Source organism: Stegodyphus dumicola, chromosome X1, assembly GCF_044657685.1.
Source record: "Stegodyphus dumicola isolate Sdum_Otavi_A_Nest chromosome X1, ASM4465768v1".
NCBI lineage: Eukaryota > Metazoa > Arthropoda > Arachnida > Araneae > Eresidae > Stegodyphus > Stegodyphus dumicola.
Window position 1 is genome coordinate 49,408,448 of NC_140780.1, and position 25,696 is coordinate 49,434,143.

The 25,696-nt window shown below is 31.9% G+C and overlaps 1 protein-coding gene across 3 annotated transcripts in view; it reads right to left on the reverse strand.

Annotated features, from left to right (window-relative positions):
- LOC146993142 (achaete-scute complex protein T3-like) overlaps positions 1-12,414 on the reverse strand; it is a 151,904-nt gene extending 139,490 nt beyond the window's left edge. For 2 of the 3 annotated variants that reach the window (XM_085807552.1, XM_085807548.1), the window contains exon 1: positions 12,294-12,414. In XM_085807552.1, coding sequence (XP_085663678.1) covers positions 12,294-12,370 — 77 coding nt within the window. In that variant the 5' untranslated portion in view covers positions 12,371-12,414. Of the gene's footprint in view, positions 1-12,277 lie in introns of all 3 variants that reach the window. The other variant, XM_085807551.1, reaches the window with a different exon arrangement.
- Positions 12,415-25,696: the final 13,282 nt, after the last annotated feature.

A 25,696-nucleotide genomic window follows, 5' to 3' on the forward strand; every position in this document is an offset into this window, starting at 1 on the left:
GAATAAAACTGGCTGTTCGCAGTTGCTAATAATTCAAATGCCCTTGCAATTTTCAAAATGCTCGCTATTAAAGTCGTTAAAGAGCGAGCGAAAATATGAAACCTATGCCTTAAAAATTTGAAGTGGCGATATACGATTTAATATGGATCTTTTAATCTTTTATCCTTATAAAAGTTACTTGTAAAATATTTCAGTTACAATACAGTCTATGAATCATTTAACTTTGCCCATAATCGGTTGGTAATATGAATTTTTAATTTTGTAAAAATTTTAGTATTAATGCAGTTTCTAAAAAACTTAAATTTCAGTACAAATTTTAGTACGCAATAATTTGAGAGCATGCTGATCTGCAGTGTCGCCAGTGAGTTGACCTACGGTAATCCAGCCAACAATGTTTTACATTTTTGGGAGATAAGTCATAGGAAGCCGCATGAATATGCGAATCGTATTGCTGTGGATTTTGGAACGTACACTAGAAAATGATGAAATTCTTTAATTATTTCGTAAGGAAAAGGTTTGGAGCACCTTCTTTTATCCACTTTCGCATTATTCGAACTCAATTTCAGATTCCTTTTATCCACTTTCGCATTATTAGAACTCTTTTTCAGGTTCCTTTGTGATTAATATTTATTAAAAGTTAAGGAAGATGCTGTGGAAATTTGAACATCTTTTACTTATAAAGCTCGCCTGAGGTTTCTTTACGAAATCAATGAGCAAATGCAATTTCCTGTGTACCATTAATACTATATTGATCCCGAATAGTTACTTATCCATGAGTTATGAAAAGCTACTAGATTATGACTGCTTACCTAACAATAATTTAATATCCTTTAGAAAACTTAATGTGAAATTTAAAACAATTTTTAAAAGAACTGTTTTGTATTCCACTTAAAATCAAGTGTAATTTCTTCTTACAAACATTTATATTCTTTAGTATATGACCGATTTATGTAATATTTTATTATAAATGCTTTCACATTACACGCGTGTTTTTAACTGAAATAAGTTACTGTAATTAATAATTAAATTTAATAGGTCTTTTATATAGTAGTGAAATTTTATCAGTAATTCCACAAAGGTATTCAAAACAATTCACTTGATCTAAAATAGGCAATTATAGAATAATAATATTCAAAATGCAATTTGGATCACATTTGGAAACAATACTTGCTGAAATAGCGCTGACTTCATGATAAACAAAATAAACGAAACCTTACAAGGAAAAAAGATCATATTTGATTAGTTATATATGTATGTTTGAGGGAAAAATAACTACACAGATATAGCAAATAGAAGCAAAAGCTAATGACATCCTTTCGTTTTATTCCACATGCGCATCAGGTTATGATGTTCTTACTCCCACAGACCTTCCTATGAAGGTCTATAATGTGAATCTTTGATTTCCCTGGAGAAAAGTTGTCGAAGATTGGCTTGAAGGTAAATTTAGTTATAAAGATTTCTGTGACGGTGGACGTGTGTGAAATGACGCTGCTGTTGAAGCTAACCATGGAACATATAATTAAACAACTGCGGTCTTTAACTCTCATACAAAAACAGCTTAAAGACGCAATGCTGTACTCATCAAAGCATAAATATCTTGTACCTGTCATTGCCATTTTGAAAGCGTAGTTTTCTGTCGAGATTTATTTTTTTTTCGAAGCTACTTTCTTCTGCTTCTTTGCAAATGTAAAATAGCGTATATTCGGCAGAGCTGAAAATAATAAATTTGGTAACACTTTAATCATGTGGATTCCACACACCGAGACTCCAGTTAACCGGATCACTTGGACTTGCTAATCCAAGTAAATTAAACTTGTTCTTAATTCACTCGCGTTTTATTTATTTATTTTAAATATGAAATCATAAAAATAATATGGTTCATGTATATGCCAAAAAACTGTTAAATTAATACAAATGGATGTGTATGATATGCAGTTCGTTTCCATTAAAATTATTTGATATTTTTTCATGAAAAACAAAAATTTAAGTATAAAAATTATAAAAATCTTCCATCAAAATTAATGTATGATGTAATTCAGCAGTTATTAATGTATTCGAGGATCTCTTTCAAATTATATGAATCTTGTCAGATTCCTAAACATTAGCCTGCACGCGTTATCATAACAGTTTTCAATATGCAATGAAGTTATAAACATATTTTAGTTTAAAAACAACCACTCGCGACTCGCTGTCTATTAACTCAAGCACTCCCCAAGACCACTCGTGGTTTTTAACTATGTAATGTAAATTCGATCATCTACGAATGCATCCATCTTCTTAGGCAGATTATAATTAGTTCGGTTTCGAGAAAACCTTATAATTTTAAAAAACAGCAAAATTTGTTTTTATTCCGGCTATCTTGGGCGAAATTCTTGTCCTTGGAACGGTTAATATATAAAGCACGTACGGCCATTCCTTGGGGAATGCCTAATCGGCAAATACTTAAACGTTGGAAGCGAAAGAGACGTGAAAATAAAATGTATGTAAAGCATAAGCTACAGTACGTAAAGAATTCGAATTTGGAATGATGCTCTAGCATTTTACGCTGTTGGCTTATTTTAATTAAATTCCTTTGTTTATTCAATCTATTACCAATATTTTTTTACTTAATATTTTCGAAAGAAAAATTCTTGGAACTTTAAGGTTGCTCAGATTATGAGAATAACTTGAAAATTTATTGAAATTTAAAGTAAATGGATTTTAAAAAGTGAAATATTTTTTATGAGAGTTTGAACATGGATTATGATACAGTAGCATAGTGAACACTTTTGCTGAAGACTGAATACTTTTCAGTATTTCTTCTAATGAAATATTAATAAAAACTTTAACTATTGAAGTATTGTCAATATTGTTTAAAAACATTATATTATGCACTCAAGCGATTTTTGTGTCACAAATATTGTAAAAGAATAAAAGTGAAAAGAGATAGATAATTTATTTCACCAAAGTTCTTGAGAGCTGGGCTCAGCAGTAGCAGGTTTGGTTTATTTAATTATGGAAAACCATTCAAGGGCTATCTTCTTAAGGAGAGGAATACCTTCGGGGAGGACTTCCTAAAGGTAGGGAATTCTGGTAGAGAATAGTAAATGGGAAACGAGAATAGACAGTAAAACATGTTTAAACTTAAAATAACTGTTAGAAACTTAAAGTAACCCCTATAATTTAACTATTATAAATAGTAAAGATTACTTATTATAACCTGTAGTTATGATTATTAAGTTTTTCTCTTTAATTGATAAGAAATAAAAAGACTAGAAGAGAAACACGCTAATGGGACAATCAAAATCGTAAAAAACACCTTGTATTTAGCGTAGGTATAATGAAACACTGAATCGATTTCGAGGGCAGCTAAAGGTCCCTCCTCATCAGGAGAAAGAAATACCTAGAAAGAAGAAAATAAAGGAGAAGGAGTCACAGAAACACGTGGTCCTTATCAGCACTGCACGTGGTTATAACTAGATTTTTAATCAGAGTTGCACTGGCCGCCTACTTTTACTGAGCCAGGCGTTACCTCCTCGCGTTTGGTACTACCAGAGGGTATAAAAATCCGTTCAGTGGTTGCTTTCCATTATTTGAAGTTCAGATTTTGAGCGTAAGGTGCATTTGCCCCTCGCTCCCTATTTTAACTTCGCTAATTTTTCATGCTCGATCAGACAGCCTGGCTCAGTAAAAGTAGGCGGCCAGTGCAACTCTGATTAAAAATCTAGTTATAACCACGTGCAGTGCTGATAAGGACCGCGAGTTTCTGTGACTCCTTCTCCTTTATTTTCTTCTTTCTAGGTATTTCTTTCTCCTGATGAGGAGGGACCTTTAGCTGCCCTCGAAATCGATTGAGTGTTTCATTATACCTACGCTAAATACAAGGTTGTTTTTACGATTTTGATTGGTTTAAATTATATTAATTCTTATTTATATTATTATGAAAAGTGTGAATGAATAAATAATAAACCTAGAGAAGCAATCATTCTGAAAAAAATTGGCTAACTGCATTATCTCTTAACTGTGAAGCATACTGAAGTTGTAAATGTACGTATATATATATATTAATTGCATCTGCGAATCTTTTGAAATTCTATGCTCAGCATAAAAGTTGCGATATAAAGTTATTAATTTTACAAATATGTTTTTACTCATTCAACAGTTATAAAATCGATATTTTTTGTATCATGCACCCACTTTACTGCTGGACTTTTATTACTATTTTTCTTCCGTTTTAAAGCATTTTCATACATAAGGCTTAAAATTCTATGGTTTGTCTTTGTTTTAGTGGCACAGTGTTTTTACAAATTTCGTTCATAAATGTCCAAGTGAGCGTTTAAAAGGAAACCCTCGATGCGCAAGTATGATTGAAATTGGTCCAGACAAACGAGATCAACTTTCATTTTTATTGTTTAAGAACAAATTAGTTGATCTGCGATTTATAATAATTGAGATTTTCAAAGACATTTGAAACTTTTGTGCAATAAGTCTCTCAGAAATAAAATTTATTTGAGACAAAATGTGAGAGCTAGGTCCTTCTAGATTCATCTTAGTTTTAGTTCATTATTTTAAATAAATAAAGGGAAGCTGTCTTTTGCATTTTTGAACTTTGAGTTGACTAGCAAGTTTCGTCATCATCTTTCTTTTCATTTTCTTGCTTCTTCCAGAAGATGCCAATATTTGACAGAATGTTCAACCAAGGTGAGAGTGAGTTAAATGAGGTGAGTTAGCAGATAAGCCTACATATCACATGCTTACTACGACCTCATTTTAAAACTCAGCAGCATGGCCTGAAGATTTGAAGTCTCGAATAAATCCTCTCCTCATTCACCATTTTTTAAAAAGCTTCGATATTTATACTGAGAACTTGCAGCCATTTATTTTTGTATTTTAAAGTGCAAGCCATATTATGGCTATGAAACATTTTAATTTGTTTCATTTAAAAAAATCTCTTAATTTAACATGTTATTTATTTATTTATTCCTTAAGACTTGTTTTATATTTTTCGTTAGAAATTTTATGATTTCCTGTGAAGTTCTGGCAGTGTCTACGTTTTTATGATTTCTTTTCTAGTATTCCCACAATGCTTAGTGAAATTCAAATACGACGATTTACATGTTAATTCATCCTGTAAGTACCCCCACCTTTAAAGAATTCACTAATTAAGCCTGATCTATGAAGACATGAGTTATCATCCATCGAAATGGATTGGGGGTCGGAAGCTTCTTGAAAAGTCTTATGTAACACTTTAAATTTAGATTCCTGTAAATTTGTAAAGGGGTGTGCATTGCTCCGTCTTAACTTTTTCCGTTTTAACTTTAACTTTTTTCTTGATTTTTAATGTAAAAATTCTTCTGGTATTGTATACCTGGATTTGTGTACTTTTAATATATTACCTTAATTTCTTTGATGTATTTTAATATGCACGTATATATACGTTCTTACAGATTTCATGAAAAATATTCTAGGCCGTATGTATACGGCTTTGCCGGTTAGAGGGCTAGAGTCAAACCTGACTTTGTCATCAGCATTTCAAATGACACTTTTATATCGAGTGAAATGCAGACCATTGGCTTTTCTCGCGTGCGTCCTCTTCTCATTCACTATTTTGTAAACTGCTTCGATATAGAAGTTCCAAAAGTAGAAAAAGAGCTACAGAGAAAACTGCCTAGCTGTCGACTTCGCGTTCCGGCGAACATTTAAAATGGAATAACGGCTTTCCCAACTTGTTGAGACAGCGTTTCTAGTTATTATTCACATTTTTTAAATCTCTTTCAGAAAACAGAACTAACTTGGACTATGACTTCGTCAACGTGAAATTCCTCTGCTTTTAGCCTCCCATTTGCTTTCACTTATAAAGAGTCGTTACCCACTTCCTTTTTCTTTCCAAATATTTAGATTTAAGATTTATAGTCCTTTGGAAACTATTTGCTTTAGATATTGCTAATTTTAACCTGAATGTAAATAACCAAGTGTAAATAATCAGGCTAGTACTTTTCCCTGAGTAGAAAAGATCTGCAAAGTCAGATCTTCTTCAAACTATTTCTTTTTACCGTTAATTTTATCAATTTCTCTTTAACATGAATACCAGGAAATGTTCCTCTTTTGTGAGGACATTTTGCAATTCTTTGGGAAGATATACATTGAAAAATTTAGTGAGTTCAGTGCATTTTATCTTTATGCTAGGGTATGAGATCAAATATTTATTTTATAAGCATGTCACGAAGCAACTAAACAAACAAAAAAATGCCAGACTTTCTTTAATCTGATCAGATCTTTTAATGTTACGAATCGTTGCTGATGGCAACTTTTCTGATTCCTAATTTGTCCGTTTCCTTGTTAGCGAACGATTATAAAAAGCTTACAAAAGATGAAAATTAAATGAGAATAAAATACACTTCATTAAAACTGCTTTTAAATAACTCTTTTAGTCTTATTTGAAATTCCTAATTTACAATAACTTACATACCTCTTTCAAGTATAAAAGCACGAAATCTACGCTCATAACTGACGTAATTAAACAAAACATAAAAATCCGATTTACTGATAGCTACATACGTTTCACGAAAAACCTTCTACGTCAATAAACTTAAACGTGCTCTACCATTTAGTTTCAAAAGGGCTTGACAGATTTGTAAGTAGCAGTCTACCATAGTAGTTTTAGAATTATTTGCCAGCTTTGTGCAAATAAAAACGATAAAATCTCTTTTATAAAGCAAGGGGAGGAATTAGAAATCTTGATGAAGTTTGCGATATGCTTCATTGGAGCTGCTTATCATTATATCCTAAAGCGTACTTAGATCGTGAGGAAGGCAACCTCTTCACGTTGCAACACCTTCGCAGAATTTCAGCTTTCCGAGGCATATGAAGTCCATGTACGAAATGAATACTGAACGCAATTTATCAAAATGACGCATACGTTTAAGATAAAAATGCATGCGCTTTAAGAAGAGATGTTAATATATTAAGTAAACATTAGTCGTGGTGATTTTTGGATAAGATTAAATATCTCTTGCTTTTGTCTTTGCTTAATAATATTGCTATATTCTTATTAATGTTTTATGGTTTTTGAAGAATTTAGTAGAATGCAAAATGTTATGAAAAGATAAATTTACTTAAAATACTTTTCAGTGTCAGTATTCAGACAAAATAAATTGATAAATAACAATATCCTTAAGGTGTGTTTTGGTTTATGTGATTATGGCAAAGCCTCGAGAACTATCTGCCTAAGGGAAGGGATGCCTTCGTGGAAAATTGAATCGTAAACACGTTACACATGTTGAAAACCACGAAAACGCCCATGCAGCCAGCCAGTTCGCAGGCTTCGAACCTCGGACCAAACTATAAGTGTTCAGCGATTTTACCGCTCGGCAACTGGTGGGCAAATCCCTGAGGGTGCTGCATTTTAAGAATATAGGTAAATAAAAGAAAAGAAAAAGCAGCAAAACTATTTTTTTTTTTAAGTTTTAGGAAGGCACAAGTTTTCGTTACGCAAATATTTATTTGTAACAGGAAATAATAAAATTGATTAAAATATTTGCTATAATGTTATAAATCCGGGAAAAAGACTAACATATAAAAACATGAAACTTGCAGGCTAAAACATTTTTATACCAATCAAAGCTTGTTAATTTACTGATATATTATAACAGAAAGTACTTTTATTCAGTTTCATTCCCTTTCTATTCTTCATTCTTAGTTTAAGCAATAAAGTTAAATGAAAATTTTGGTAAAGATTGCATATTATTTTATTTTCTCTCATTTACTTACGCTATGGTTGGTTGGTTAACTGATAAAGGTCATGTATGCCACTGATATCTGCCTAATGAAAGAGATGCCTTCATAAAACACTGTCTTAGAGAAACTGGCTCATATTTGTTTTACGCGCGAGGAAACTCTTAGAACTTTATATAGACAATCCGTTCACCTGGATTCAGGCACGTTATAAAGTTATGTACTTATAAAATTTTTATAAAATAAGTGAATTTATTTGTCCCAGTTTAAAAAATAATTAAACCTTCTCATGATTATGGAATAGGGTGTATATTATATCAAATTTGCATTCTTCTACTTCTTGTTTATTGCCTCTTGCCCAAGAGGCTTTAGATGGTACTTCTTTAAGGAACTAAAAGCTCCTCTTTCATGAACATTTATAATTCAACGGTTCTCACAATGAGTTGGTTCTTCGAAGATTCGGTGTTTGAATCCGGAGAAAGGAGCTGCCGCCTCCAGATCTCCTTCTACCGAAAGTCCTTTTCTTTTCTACTTATGCGCCACGTAACTAACTTGTGCTTTAGCAAATATATCATAGGGGAACACGTGAAAGAGAAAATTCATTCTCGCAGTTTTATAGCGATTATTTTCATTTTAACTTAGAAGGAATCATCAGCAAAGTCTCTTAAATAAAAGACTTTCTTTCAATTATTATTATTACTATCACTTCTAATAAGATAAATGGGAGGGAATAAAGTATTTATTCTCTATTAATAATTTAAATCAAGATAAGTGTCTACAGAAAAGGGAAATCTACTTTAAATGTTATCACAAAGTAAATTAATTAAATACGAATCGGCTTTGCCTAAGATGTTTCAAAACGATTTCACAAATGTTAAACTATAGGTTATATTATAGTTCCAGTTTTAAAAGTAGGTAACTACAACATACATTCAGTCTAAAGGAACACAGGGAACACATTTTAATACAAATATGGCAAATTTAGATTTTTATACAAGGCACTGATATGGAAAGTTCTAGTAAGCAAGTCATTTTCGATCTTTTAGGGGAAAAATGATTTTCTAATTTTCGAAGCTAGCCTTAAAAAGAAAAACTATCAAATTTATGTGATTTAAATCATTTTAACCTTGTGAAAATAAAGAAAAGTATATAGAAATTTAAGATAGAGGAAAGCTTAAATTTCACTACTGAAACGTTTATTTTGGACATTTAGTATTTCTGTAAAAGTTTTTACAATTGATTACAAAACTATGGCTATATGCTCATATGTTTCTGACAAAAAAAAAAAAAAAAAAAAAAAAAAAAAAAAAAAAGTTGTCTTATAGAAATTTATGTTCCTAAGTTTACTTGCTTAAACGCTTTTTGCATTTGTCATGTACAGTTTCCGAAACCTTTAACCAATTCCTCGGGCGATTTTGGTCTCTAGAACCAGTTGGAAAGGAAAGAAAACAATTCGCAAAATCGTATTTGTTTTAGAAGTACATTATAAACATTATAGTAGAAGAATAAAATGATTAAAATATTAGAAAATTTTGAGATACAGAGGCATGGAGAAATCAGGACGCTAAACAAAGCATTAGCCTCTTATACAACACTAGTCGTTATACGTCTAGGAATGAAGTCGAACAGATTATGGATGACATTTACGGGTATTGCAGTCCATATGCCTTTATTTCAGTGCCAGAGCTCATTTATCATATTAGCTGGCGTACGTTCTTGCGTCAATCTTATCTACAACCATTGACCAGACATATCCAATTCATGAAAGATCTAGAGAACGCATCGGCTAGGGCCCGAATTAAGCCCTTGCGTATTGAAGAAACGTAAGTCTGCGTGGAGAACATATGGTTTCTTATAGTTCTGTTGAAAGGCGAGGTAATGGAGGCTTCGACGATATGATAGGCGTTTAAAGCTCAGTAATGTAAGAGTCGCTGATCAAAGTACCGCATATGCGGGTTGGACATGAAAAGGATATGTGCTCAGTGGCCCCTCTAATCATGAATGAAGATGCTGGGCAGATATAAAAATGGAAAATGTTAGCTTTTATGGTTAGTTCCGCTTGGCTCCTCCATGCAAGTAAACGGCCATCATGATATTGTAAGCAATAGAGAGACTCATCCGAAAAGAAGATGTCACCTAGTGATGCTCATATACGTTGTTGCAGACAGCATTTGAGGCGTAGATTCCTTTGTTAGAGCGCCAAAGGAAACAGAAGTAATGGTCATTATAGCGTTGCAGACGTGGTCATATCGTATGTGAAAATATTTGATACTATGAAATATACCTAGTTTCTGACCCAGGATACGTAATGTGGTTGTACTATCCCTAAAAATGATGCGAAAAAAATTCTGTCAGGTATTGGTGAGTTAAGTGTGGGCATTAAAATCTCGCAACGTCTCTGTGCCCGTGTTTTTAAATTGCCATGCGCAATAGACTTCATCGAGTGAAGAAAGTGACTATGTGCTCAGAACCTCTTTTAACAGTGTAAGCAGTTCAAAAGTTAAAGCAAATTAGTGTTTTTGCTTAATCTACAAATCCTGATTTCTTTTGTGTGCGCCTTTGGGATGTTCGTGTATTTTGTATTATTTTCTAAATAAAATAATTATAAAATTGATCTGAATGTAGTTCAAAATTAATGAAAACATCTTAGATTTTGTTTATGAACTATGAAATTCGTATTTCAAGAAAATAGGCTACAATTCTTAAGCATATTCGTCGTTTATTCCATGTTCTATTTCCATCCTCTGTGAAACTTTGAATTCAACCCTTGGGGAAAAAAATCAAAAAATTTGTTCACATTTGCAAATCAACTGATGCAGTGGAAGATGTTACACGAATAACGGACTATCAAGTTTTTTCGACGAAGCATCTGTGATGTAAAATAATTTTTTAGATAAAATAAGCATAATTTAATGTTCAACAAACTTATACCCTAAAATATTTTAATATCAGTGCTTCCTGGAAAATTCTTTTTTCTCTCCCGAAAAAAAAAAAAAAAAAAAAAAAAAAAAATAGTGTCAGGCGTCACCCTATTAATAAAAACCTTCCTCACTTTTAACAGAATTCCGCAATTCAAAGGAATGCTGGAATTCAATTTTCTGTCTCAAGGCAAGAACACATACTAGCCCAAAACTGAAGTAAAACATAAACGCTGTTTATGTTTTACTTCAGTTTATTTGCTTCGCAGCTGTCGTGTGAAGAAGGAAAATTCATTCTGTTCCTTTAGAAAGAAATATCTCTAAGATTCCTAAAGTTTAAATGTTCTGATCGTATTAGATGCTGCATTATAGTCTAAAGGATTACTTTGAAATATTTATACATTTAAGAAACCAAATACGTATAAACAGACAGAAATATATTTTGGGGATGCTGAATATCGTAACTGGTATAGTTTTAAATTTTTTATCTATTCAAATTTCTAAAATATCATCTCCAAGAAGGAAAATTGTTGAAAGGAAATCATCATGCATCATTGAGTTTAGGCAGACATATATATATTTAAACATATCATAATACTCGATTGAAATCAAAATTACATTATTTCTCTATTTAGTCATTTATATGATTTTTCTTTATATTTTCTACTTCTATATTAAATGATATAGTTGTAGAATGACTTTTCGTCGAACAGGCTACACAGCTCTGCTTTATGATTTTCGATAGTCACTTCCCAAACAACTGCGAAACTCTTAGAGAAGATAAACAAAAATAAGGGGGAGGATATGAGACTGGTAATTGTAAAGAAAACCTTAAGGGGGCTCATACACCTTAAACCCCTTATGATCTTCGAATATGTGACTGTTGCAAGAATTGGAATATTTTATTTATTTTAAAAGAAATTACTTCCAACATTTTACAGCTGACTACATAACATAGCTGCTTTGGGAACTAGTAACCAGAAAGTTGTGTTGCCACAAATATTTTTGTAATTTAATCCACTTTGTGACAAAATTTTTCATCATGTTTCCACCTTGCGCGCATGATATTTTAAAAATGGCTAATGGTACATACTTGAAATTTAATGGAATTCTTTATATTTGCATTATTTTCTAATTGAACCCAAAATCTGATGAATATTTTAATATTAAAAAATTTTATGCACGAAAACATTATAGAATTTTTTAATAAAATACATTTTATAAACTCCAAATAAAATAAAAATTTAACATGAAATTCTTAGAAGTTTTGATTCACAGTAGTTCCTAAATGTTATAAAAGCTATATATTAAATATGAAAATAAATTATGCAAAAGAATATTTTAACCTGGGCGCGCAAGGTGGAAACATGACGAAACATTTTGTCGCAAAGCGGATTAAATTATAAAAATATTTTTGGCAACACAAACTTTCTGATTACTATTTCAGAAAGGAGCTATATTATGTAGTCAGCTGTAAAATGTTGGAAGTAATTGCTTTTAAAATAAGTAAGTTATCCCAATTCTTGCAACAGTTACGTATTCGAAGATCGTATGGGTTTTAAGGCGTATGAGTCCCCTTAAGTCTACAGCAACCTAATATTATTCAGGATATGTTAACATAGAGATGGATAAAATATCCTACCTACTTTTTACGAGTCTTACCTTTCTTTCAAAAGAAATGTTGGACACGCACTGTAGACTGAAACCAACGAGCTGCGCTCAGATACATTGAACTTCATATTCCCAAGTACTTTGTACGTTGCTTTCTAGCTTGGGAATGTAAACAAATGGGAGATTGGAAAGCAAAATATGTCTCAAGAAAAGATAAATTTTCCTTGAAATGTTATCAGTACTTGCCTTATTTTTTCATATTTTCATGATTAAAATTTATGCATCATAAAGTAACAAACTTAGAATCCTTAGCCTAAATGCGTTAAGGATCTGGAACTTTAAATGCATTACATTTTATAGTAACTTTCTGAAAGATACATTATATCCCAGTTCTCGGTAACCTATGATTTTCGGGTCACCTTGTGACCCATATCATAATTTCAAACGACTCACTTAAGTTCCGAAAATAAAGTGTAATATATAAAAATAAATTATAAAACATAAATATGAACCGAGCATTCTATAAATACATATAAAGTAAACCGAAAATAAATAAAAACAGTAAATGTTTTTGTTTCATTACAAAGTTGCAGTAACTGCATTTTTATTTTAAGAAAACCCGATTTGGAAACCACATGACTTCCTTGTACGCCTATTAAAAATACGCATATTTTGCTTCACCTCTTTACACTTTTTTCATTTGAAAATGAGATCCGATCTTCGAATTCAAAGTACGCTTTTGGTACTGCCGATTGCAATAAAAAGGAGAGATGTACATGTAGATGTTATAACCGTCCCATATACAAAATTTCAGCGTTATACGACTATTTGTTTTTGGGTTATGCTAAATACATTACGTATGTACATTCATGTTTATGTACAGATGTCACGCCAAAACTAGTCAGAAGTTCCAAATACAAAATTTCAACTGGTAGAGGCGAACCGTCTTTGAGTTACGCGACATACATATGTAGCGAAGTCACGACAAATTTATTCAAAATGAACATTTCGCTTAGAATCTGAAAACCGGAATTTTTAGCGATTACAATATTTCCTTTAGTTCGTGTAAGGAAGTAAAAATAAAACTCGTTACATTATTTCAAAGACAGTTGTGGCAACGCCGATCTATAATTCTAATCCATACTTTCAAAAAAATTCATAATTCCAAAAAATTGGTTTTGCCTGCATTCGGTTTAACTTATAAATGCGAATAAACATTTCCATGCATGAAATTTATTTTAAGTAAGAACAGGAGCAGATTAAATACTAAAAATTCAGATATTTGTATTTGTCTTAAAACGACTAGCTATGAGACAGACTTGATTAAATTGACGTCAGACAGTGACGTCAAACAGTACATGAAATTTATTTTAAGTAAGAACAGGAGCAGATTAAATACTAAAAATTCAGATATTTGTATTTGTCTTAAAACGACTAGCTATAAGACAGACTTGATTAAATTGACGTCAGAAGTTTAGCATCAGAGGAGCCATTGATACCGAAAAGAAAAATATAAACTTCATTCAGTCATGTTTGTTTTTATAATAATTATAATTTTTATGAACGCATATCGTAATTATTTTCTCAATAAAATTATTTTATTATCCACCAAGAAAGGCTGATTTAAATTGAAATTTACTGAGCCGAAACGTCTTCTCAATACACACATTTTGGCTGATTTTGATCCGCAGCCAAAAAATGTAACGCGTGGTGTATTGTTTTCCTTAAAGACAATTTTGTAGCCAAATGAAAGTTTAATTTAAAAATTTGTATGCTTTTCTAGTTCATCTGGTTAAAATCATTTTCATCGATGTTTATTAATTATTCATACAGGGAAAGTTTCAAATTATGAAAAGTGTTCACTAATTTTTAAATCAAAGAAAGTTGATGGTAAATTTCAAAAAGTAATAATACAAAATTTGAGAAATTTATTATCTTCATAATCGTAGATCTTGAAATTAGAATGTAAATTATTTTAATCTTCCAGATTTTAAACTCGATAATCTAAAATCCTTATTGTATTAAATCATGTTTTCTGAAATAAAAAAAAGCGAAAAAAAAGGAAAATTTCATAAGAGGAAAAAAAAAAGATTCGTGCGTACATTTTGATTGCCAGTTAGGAAAAAAGGCGGATGGCGGATCGTGGTAAAATACGTGAGCTATGTGTGGTAGCTAAGAAATTTTATCTGCCATCTTCAGCTTGGAATAAACGTCAAATATATTATAAAATGGCTGAACAAGAGATTATGTTTTTAGATAAGGCTTGTTCAAGTCCCGTAACGTTCTAAAACATGTACTTACCTTTATGGTGCAAGGTCTCAAGTGGGTTGTTTGTATTTAAAATCAGGCTTTAGCTCGATAAGAAATGGTAACGTATGAAAAATTTAGAATAAACTGTAAGTTAATTTCGTGTAAATATAGTGATTACATATTTCCATGATAAATAGCAATGTAATAGGAATGTTTGAAAGGGCAAGTGTAATCTATCGTTTTAGGCATTCTTATTATTCATCAATACTGCCACTAATATCTAACTGCTACTTACATTACAGTAATTGTTATGTTATTTTAGAGGAATACTAATGCTACAGTTTGAAATTTAACGATTTAAGATTAACCGTACAGCGTTAGGCGAATTAAAGCTATCCAAGTATTATTATGCTTTTGCTAATAGATTTTTACATCAGTTTTTATTATCTTATTAGCACATCCAAAAATGGCGAAAACATATATAGAAATGTAATAATTATAGAATGCCAAACTTTATGTTTTAATGCATTTTGCTTGTTACAGATAATTGGTTAATATGCTTAATCTGAAGGCTTTAAATTTAGTTAGGTCTCAAATACCCGATATAAGTAAAAGGTTACACAGCATAAGATTTTACGGAGGAGATCAATGCATGCTTTTTCTGCCACTGATACGGCTACAAAAAGCATCCGGTTAAAATTACATACAGAATATCATGTTTGGAACATGACTGACTGGAACCGTGTCTCTCTGCTAACGAGTCTAATGTTTATCTCAGAAAGTGATGCTAGACTTAAGTACGCTTTAATGGGAGGTTAACGTATTAGCCTTGACAGAATCCTTGAAAGATATTGCTACAAAAATGGCGGAATCAGTGTCTGGGCGTGCATCTTTCGTAACGACAACACTGACCTGCATATCTTTAATAATAGAACTACCACACGCCTGAAACATACTAAAACAAAGTTCACGATCCTTGTATTGAAGCATTTTAGAAGTCCATCAAGTCATCACTTCGCTCTTGCAGACGGTGATTCTCACTCCAGTAGCACCTTATGTTTGTCGGTGTACTTTGATAGCAAAGAAATCTTCCTATGGCATGTGTTTTCTCTTAAGTAATAATAACACCTATGTAGACTGTATTTAGTTTTATTAACGACGCAATATCTGAAACTCACAATTATAAAATTTAATGACTCATGGCTTTCAAGAAGGCGGATACACACACTTTCTCGTTCGCCCCCAATGGCCACTCCCCGTGTCACTAGTCACATGGCTGCACTGAAGAGGCACAGGCGCGAAAAGCACGTCGTATTCACCATATTTGACTCAACTAAATATATTTGGAGAGTAATAGGAGGTCGACTTGCAATTCTCCAGTCCCCATTTCAGTGTTATTTTGCAGCAGCTTCAAAATGTGATTCAGCGTGAATACACTTTGCTGCCCGTTTATAATGTGAATACATTTCGCTGTCCATTTTGCTTCTGAAAAATTAATCAAATACGTGAAAGATCGATGCTAAATTTGCTTTACGGCTAAGAATACCTTAATTATACCTTTGTAAACACTTCATAAATTTGGACGAAAACCTTAAAATCCGAATATTTTTTCTTAACTTATAACGGAAATCATATGCTATTACGTTTAAAAAGTAATTAATTTCGAGTACGTTATACAGATATGCTAAAAGCTGCGTATTTTAACATATGTTAAATGTTAAAATCTGCATATATATAATGATATCTGATTTTCCACACCTCCTCAAAACTTGAACCTACTACATAAGAGAATTTTGAAGTTTATATTGTGAAGTTTCATTTACGTCATACTAACATTTAAGATATCTTTTTTATTCCCCATTCGTCATGTACTAGCTCAGTTTATGCGAATTTTAGTTTAAATTGAGAAGAGGACTCGTAAACTAGTGACTTACAGTAGAGACTTCGTTGTTGCCTGCATTTTAAAGCCTGGTATCCTGAAAGGGGCTTGGTGAGTGTTAATTATTAGTAGAGGTCAGTCTGTCAGTCGGCTTATTCATTTGGTATTATATCTTCGAGTATGATCTCTGGAGTTGTAGCCATTAAACTGTTGTAAATTTCCACCCAGCAGCCATAAACAAGCAGACTTAAATTTTCTACTGTGTTACTTTAAGTTAATTTACGAGCGGTGATGAAATAAAGTTAACTTTAGCATTTTATATAATCTCTTATTTCCATAAGCTTAAGCAAAGGGGAGTAATTGTCTATCACAATGAAGGTAAGGTCTGAGCACGAGTGGTTAGTAGAGGCAATTAATTAGCTACTAAACGAGCCCTCAATAGTTATAATGTATGACACATCCTAAGTTTGCATTCTAAAACTGGAATCATTATCCTGCTTTGAAGATCATTACTATGAAAATTTTTTGTTTTTTCAACTAATTTGAAAAAACGGAACAAATGGAATGAAGTCAAACTGCTAGGCTATTTGGTTCAGTTATGGAATATAACATTGTTTGATCCTCTCTATCTCTTTTACAATACTCGTACAAAAACTCTAGCGAACGCTAAGCTAACTAAATAACGCTAATTGAATAAAGGAAGTTTCCCAATACATTAGTATTTTATGCTCAGTTTGAGTGCATTTTCTGTGTCTGAAATTAGTTTTTGATATGTATTTTGATTATATTTGTGTTCAAAATTTCATTTTTCTGCTTACATTAAATTCTGCGAAAGGCATACAACCTATTTTGCTTGTTTACAACTTTTTACGCTTGGTTCGACAAATTTCCGTGTTTTATTAGTATGAGCAAATTTTGAATGAAATATTTGGGAAAATTATCTTTGGGTGTTTATTAAGAAAACGATCAAAACTATGAATTCGCCTGTTAATCATCAATGAAATGTTTTTAAAATTATTTTGTCAAGCATTTCAAAACCGGAAAATTCGGTTAATAACTGTCAAAAAGTCTCCATTCAGAATCCTTGACAACGCCTTCTTAATTCTGGAGATTAGAGATCTGCAAGTGTGTTTAATGTTGTAAACACTTTAAATACACTAAACATTCCTGTGGACGAGGAATTACAAAAGTTTTAAGTTAAGGATATACTATATTCGTTCAAAAGGTTATATAACGTGAGCAGCTTAATATCAGCCCAACTTTTATTTTGTACCACATGAATTGTATCAATTTTAGTTGTACAGTTTGTGTTCTTTAATACAACAGAGATATCTGGAATTAGTTTTCACATGATTAACAGTTATATTAGAAATATCTGTCCCCACCTTCTGAACCTTGCTGTATAAGTTTTTTATAGGTGGAAAACGACAAAAGTAACTATGAATGATTTTAGTAGCATTTCTTTGGATGGCTACTTTGCACTCATTCTGTTAAAGGTTCACATAGCTAAAGTAACTGCAGTCTGAGTATACCTGTATATTTAAAACTATTACATGTTTAAAATATTATATATTACTATATATTTAAAAAAATTGTTATATTCAAAAGACTTATTTTGAAATAAACATAAAAACTGAAATAATAATAATTATGAAATCCTGACAGAATTATTCAGCAATAATACTTTTTCTGAAGTAATTGAATTCAGAACCTAATTGCGGGAAAGGAAAGATCTACTGAGTTTCATTTGTATATCATAAAAGTTTAACGAAAGGACTATTCTGCATTAGTTTCCACGTGTTTTCCATTTTTAGTTTTAAGACAACCTGCGCTTTGCTTATCAGCTCATTGAATAAAAGACAAATTGAAGTGAAATTGTGGAACAAAATCAGAAAATTGATGTTTGAAAGAATTTGGGGGGATTTTGGAAGCATAAGTAGTTTAAGCTTTTTTAAATGCACTTGGATCGCCATGAAGTCCATGAGGATTAACTTCGGAGGATAAAGTATTAGTTGTCAAATGCAGGTTATATTTCTTCCAATAAATCCCGGCATAACTTGTCATAAAGTATACACAAAGCAAACATCCATAGATTTGGTAAGTAAGAACGTTCAGTTTTTACCACCTACAGACCAGCTGTCTAATAGAAATATTAAACTAGCTATACATGGGCAATTAAATTTCTGAAGAACTATATAAAATATTAAAAAAAGAAACAGAGAAAACACCATAATTACATATTTTATCATTTTTTAACGCTTAAAGTTCAATTATTATAGTTATGAAGTCAATATAAAAAGTACCTTTTCAATTATAAACGCATTTAATACAAAAAGTATCAATTTTAAATGTAAACGTATCAAATTTCCAAACTATTGCAATTAAAAATTAATGGCATACTTTTCAAACTTGTTTCCTGATTAATTCTTACAGCTTGTGGTATTAAATTTATGCATGCTGCTCATCTAAGATCGGTATCTAAATCCTCATTGTATTAGGTGTTCGCTTTGATTTTATTTGCATAAATTTCATTGCCACAGAGGTTAATTCACAGAGACAAATTGCTCCAAACATTAACAATATTTTTTTAGTTCTAAACAAAGTATTGCAAAACTATTTTTCCTCAACTTTCTCACCTCATTTCCAACACTGCTTTATCTTTTAACAGTTTTAAACCTATAGTATATCACTAGAGAGAACACCTATGTGAAATATGGGCATAAGTTTCATTATGTATGTAGCAAAATACATTTACATATATATTTAAGTAATCAAAAATAAAGATGTTCTTCTGCACTTTATACTATTTTATGTGTTCGTCAACAACGCGTGGTTAGATGCTTTTGCAAACCACATTTAGTATCTCAGAACACCTCCAACTTAGATCGATTATGAGCCGTGAATGTAAGGTATCGGCAGACTTTAATTATATGTTAAAGGATTAGATTCATTACTGAGAGAAGAATTATTTTATGAATGTTCTAACTGAAATCTGTTCGACTATAACACTCATGAATATCTTTCCATTTGTGTAAAAATCATAAAAATTATTCCGCGAAAAGAATATAAAAAATAGAAACCCATATGTCACTTCAAAATATTTATTTGAACCCTTTTGTCATATTTCTATAGAAGTTTATCGTTTAAATGATGAATAGTGAGAAATTCGGCTTATGGCTCTAAACAAAATGTAAGCTACTTTTCGAAGTTTGTTTACTTCATCTTCTGCTCAGCTGCTTGTTACCAGCCGTTTATCACATAATAATAATTTATCTGCAAAAAATTATCGCTGAAGCCATGTTTTACTTAGCACTTAAAATTTTTCTAAACTTTGAACCTAAGCATTGCTTTTGAACAAACGTTTCACTGAAAAAGCAAACCTCTTAAGTTTCACTAATGTATCTTGTTCGTAATATTGACTTCCTTTAATCTCTAAAATGAATCCCACGAATCTCTAAAAGATTCTATCCTTGAAAACTCAAATCTTCGCACCTTTTTCAACATTTGAATCTCTAGAATCCTAATCTAAACCACGTTAAAACTTTAATTCAAAACTTTGGAAAACTTAGTTTGATTGATATTCAATAGAAGTAGTCTTTATGAAGGAACGCCATTGTTGCAGTTTTAGCCTATTGGGATCTGCAGTATTACCTCGTGACGGCCTTAAGTGCCTTAAGTTCTAAGGCTTGATTTTTCTAAACAAAATTAAGCCTTTGATGTTTAGTGTTTATATGTATTAACTCTTGAAGATTATCTCCTTGATCATCTGCGCTAGCTCTGATTTAGAAAGACTTTGGAAATAATTTTAAATATTGAACTATTTTCCAAATATTTTTGTCATGTTGTGCTGAGAAAATTATTCAGGTTTCAAGGATATTAATTTTCTGCTTCGTTTATTAAATTCGTTTGCATCTTTTCAATAAATAGAGATATTTTTTTTAATTCTTAAATTTGTTTTTTCATAATATCAGGTTTCAAATTTTACTATGATGAAAAAATTTAATATTAATTCAAATTTATTTTTCTTTTTTCATATTATTCTGATATGAAGAACAAGAAATTTGAAATTCAAAAGATTCTAGCCATTTGAAAAGTTTGCAGGATTTAGATTTGAATTCTAGAAAATTTCGAATTCATCTAATCTCTAGTTTTAACTCCAAATCTATTTTTTTCTTAAACTGAAACTCGCAAAGAAATATGATAATATTAATAAATGAAAATCTGAATGAAAGAAAAGATTATTTGAAACAAAAAACTTTTCATTTTATTACAGAATGTTAGCAGTTTTGCGTTTAAAAGAAAATGCATTTATTTTCTGGGACTGTTTAATTATATTCATAATTTCGAAGTTTCGAAACGTTCACTCATTCATCGATTGAATTTGAAGGTATAACTATTTAGTCCGAATTACGAGTTAACAACCCAAAATTAAATACATTAATCTTATTTACTTTCTGCAGATTTGAAAATTTTTTCGGTAGCTGGAACAAATTTCTATAAATAGACCTCTGGTACTCATTCCGCAGCCAACATGTGAGGAGAACTTACACGTGCGGCCCGAAACTAAATTTATTTACATTTCTTACAAATAATGTTTGGGAATTACATAAGCTGCAGTAAAATTTTAAATTTCCCAAATACATGTTAAAATTAAGGTTATACATGTTTTGTAAAACTTTAATTTGTACTACCACCGGTTCAGTTATTAAAATACCAGCCGCTTTCAAATACATGATCATGATTCGAGCTAATTCTGGATAGCTCTTGCATTAACTGTTGTAACTGCGTACAGTCTGTCTATCATAATAAAACCTCTCGCCAGTTAGTCTACAGCTGTCTGTTGCCGTAGAAACAAGCCTTGACCCATTTTCCGTAGGCGTGTCTTGAAGACGAATAATTCTTTTCCTCTCAGCCAACAGTCACCAAACACAAAATAACAATAAAGCAACCCTTGGCTCTCCCCTGTTTGAAATATACTAGCTCTGTTGCTACAGCGACCGCCACCCGCCAGACACTGTGGCGGGGCTGTTCTTCTCGTAGCCAGACAGTAGTTATGTTGAATCGTAGCAGTACTGATTTTCGATTAATTTAATTTGAAGCATACATATCCACAATGGCATGGAGATTAAAAATATTTTTCAAGCATCAGAAAAAGTCCATGAAAATAGATTATTTCAGCCGCCCAGACGGAAAGGTGGTTAATGACTCTGACTATCGTACCGAAGGGCCTGAGTTCCACTCTCGCAGAAGGCAGGGATTTTAATTGTCAGTCCCTTCATAGGAGGTAACAATGACCACCTATTAGGTGCTCCTCCACAATAAAATGACCACCGCTTCTGGCCTTAGAAGTGTCCAAAGCCTAAAATGGCTAGTGCCCGCCATAAAAAAAAATAGATTATTTCAAGAATGAATAAATAGAAATATTTCATCCTGCAAAAGGAACATGGTTGAACAATTTATTTGCTTTTCCATGAAAATGTGGTATAAAAAATTAATATTGGTCGTTATTATATTATGCAGCAAAATTTATCTTGTTGCGCTGTTCCTCTTGGGCATTAATAAGAAGAGAAAGAACAGCTTCATTCAAAAACTATTTGCCAACAAAACAGACTGACTGGTAGACAAAATGCCATGCCTTAAAAATTATTGGAAGCAGAACGAACTTGAAATATAGATACATAATCTAGTTTTTAACAAATGAGTCAATGAACAGAGATGTACAACAAAATAAAAAAATAGCGATAACTCGTTCAAAATAAGCCAATATGTATAAAATTTGAATATGTTGTCAAATGAGAGATGCTGAATGAAACTGAAGAATGCAAATTAACGGCACTGCAATCGGAATACGTCATCTGCGAGGAGTATAGAATTGCATGTTTTAGAGCAAGCCAACAAATTTTGCTGTGATACTGAGATAAGAAATCTTATCCAATTCGTAACCATGATTTCCAAGCATCATTTGTCCGAAGAACTGCAATAGAGAGTTAGTTATTGGGAGACTAGAGGCACGACAAAGTCAGGCAGAAATAGCCAGGTGGCTAAATGTGAGTCATTCTGCGGTTCAGACTCTGGTAACAATTTCTTACCACAGATTCGGCATCCAGGAAGTTCAGCTAAGAAAGGACAGCCGCTGCGACGAGAGACAATGACTGATATTTGTTGTTATGCACCCCAAAGGCTTAGAACCGCAACACTGGTTCAGATCCTTCCTTGCTGCAGCCACCGAAAGGTTGATGTCACCGTTAACCGTGCGTAGAAAGCTTCACGGAGGAGGTCTGTACGCGAGGCGACCAGCCATTTACCTGCCGCTCATGTCACGCCATAGAACGTAACGTTTATGTTGAGCAAGTCAGCATGTCCATTGGACGGCTGAACAATGGAACTCTTTACGAATACGTCCAGGTTTATCCTCCAAAGCGATAGTAGGCGTTATTTGATTTGGAGAAGTCCTGGAACTCGTTATCATCCATCAAACATCCATGAAATAGATGTATACAGAAGAGGCAGTGTCTGTGTTTGGGGTGGTATCTCTTTGAGTGGACGCACAGATCTTTATGTATTTTTACATTGAACCCTGAATGCTTAGACCTATAGAGATGACATCCTTGATGCTTATGTGCGCCCTTATACCGGAGGAATTGGTGATGATTTCTTGCTATAAGACGACAACGCTAGACTGCACAGGGCTCGCGTTGTGGATGTTTTCTTTCAGCAGCAAAGAATTAAGTGCATGGAATGGCCAGCTCGGTAACCGGACCTGAATCTTATCGAACATGTCTAAGATACTTAAGGAATACGTATAAGCTGCTCTCAGTCCTCCTCTTCAGACCCTTGCAATTGCAAAAGCATTGGCTGTCACTTCCTACCGAATTCATAGACGGCATAATTGACAGCATCACACATTGCTGTATGAGCTGTATTGCTTTTATAGGAGATGATATTAGATATTGAATATAATTTTCCTTATGCCAAGCTGACACATCCAATTTCTTAATTTTATACATATGCTAATTTCTAAAGCACCATAAATGTCCGGTAATATTCTTTTCGTGTTATTTTATACCTACTATGTGTTGTATACTGTTGGTCAATTTCATTAAATTCTTCATGTAACTTTTTCAGTAATAGTTATTTTTGTGATTTTTCCTTAATTAATGATAGGCAGTGTACGTTATAGATTATTCTTATTTTCATGCTCCAGATCGACTTATCATATAGTTATAAATATATATACTTATTTGTACATATGTTACTTGTATATCTGAACTTAAAAGTAAAGCTTCACAACTGACTAATAATAATTTTTTATTTACAGTTGAGCAGAAATTAAGAGAAACAAACTACGCCCAAGTTATAAAATATACGTAACAGATTTTTAAACACATCTACAGAGTTTTTAAAATCAAATATCTGGCCTTTACAAAAGAATTTCTCATCATCATAAGATGCATTAAGAAAAAAGTTTGCAGAACTTAAAACTACTAACAGTCAATGCATAGTAGTATAAAGGCAGCAGCTATTTGAAATAATACATATCACATCTTTAAATGTATGCATAATTTATGAACTAAGATCTCTGAACTTTCAAATGGAAACCTTGTCACTACAAGCTGTATTACTGCAATAAATCAAAACATGTTTGTACATATTAAAAAAAAACATGATCTTGGCGTTGACTCATATTTTTCTAAAATGCTCAAAACATAGCAGCTTTCTAAGATGCTGTTTATATATAATTAAATAAACTAATGCAAATTCATGTGCTAAAATCTCCTAAGCTATCAAATAGTTTTCTCGTGATTATGAAGTATATAAACGTGATCCGGAGAAAATATTGTAACGCATAATAAAACCAAACGACGGCTAATTGTACAGACGAGAAAGTCTGTCGGTAATACTTAATTGAGTTATAATAGCGACATTTAAGCATCGTGCAGGTTGGGAAGAATAGATTCGACAATATAAACTGGATGTTAAGCCAAATAAAAAGTACATTACTTACCAATTTGAGTAAGGAACAAAATATTAAAAAATAAAAATACAAAGATATCTTTTCCTATGTTACTAATTGGAGAAAGTAAACTTGGTTGCACATTTTGCTGCAGCGAACTCTCACCTACCTACTTAATTAAATTTGCTGCAGCAAACGTTCTCTAGTTACAAACAGTGTTATGAATAAATTATATCACTTTCTGCATAAGACGTATTTTCAGTTTATCACTGAACAAATTTGTTCTAAACTGAGTTTGATCTCTCCATATCTCCTAGCTGGTGACATATTGGCCACTCAAAAAACGTCCCAGACACTTTTTTTACCCGACAATAAATTAGGAGCATAGAAATGAATTTTTCAATAATACCACTTTTCAAGACATGTCAAGGGGATCTCTGTGCATGATAATATCAACAAAATAATAATAATATACAGTTCCAAGCATATACAATTTTGTTGTCATTCTGAAACAAATAAATGCAATCATGATAAAACTTTTCCCGATATATTAACATGAAAATGATATACCACTTTTCAAGACATGTCAAGGGGATCTCTGTGCATGATAATATCAACAAAATAATAATAATATACAGTTCGAAGCATATACAATTTTGTTGTCATTCTGAAACAAATAAATGCAATCATGATAAAACTTTTCACGATATATTAACATGAAAATGATATACCACTTTTCAAGACATGTCAAGGGGATCTCTGTGCATGATAATATCAACAAAATAATAATAATATACAGTTCGAAGCATATACAATTTTGTTGTCATTCTGAAACAAATAAATGCAATCATGATAAAACTTTTCCCGATATATTAACATGAAAATGATATTGAAGTGACAAAAGTAGTAGCCACTTAACATAAAACCCATACACGTTTTTTGACAATAACAAATTAGGAATAACAAATTAGGACCATAGAAATGAATTTTTTAATATAATCACTTTTCAGGTGATCTGAAGCTAAAACAGTTTACACCTATGACGACTTTCACTATTAACAAAATATTACTACTAATAAATTCTCAGTATAACGGTAGCAATTATTATAAACATACAATTTTGTCGGCATTCTGAAACACATGACTGTCATCATGATAAAAATTTTACCATACAAAAAGTTAACACCAAAATTATATCCCTGTAATAAAAGGAATGGCCACTTAAAAACAACCCAGACATTATTTTACACAATCACAAACTGGGAGCATAGGAAGGAATTTTTCAATATTATCACTTTTCAAGTGATCGCAAGGTAAAACAGTCTGTATTTATCAATATTAACAAAATTATAATTAATTCGCAGCAAAACG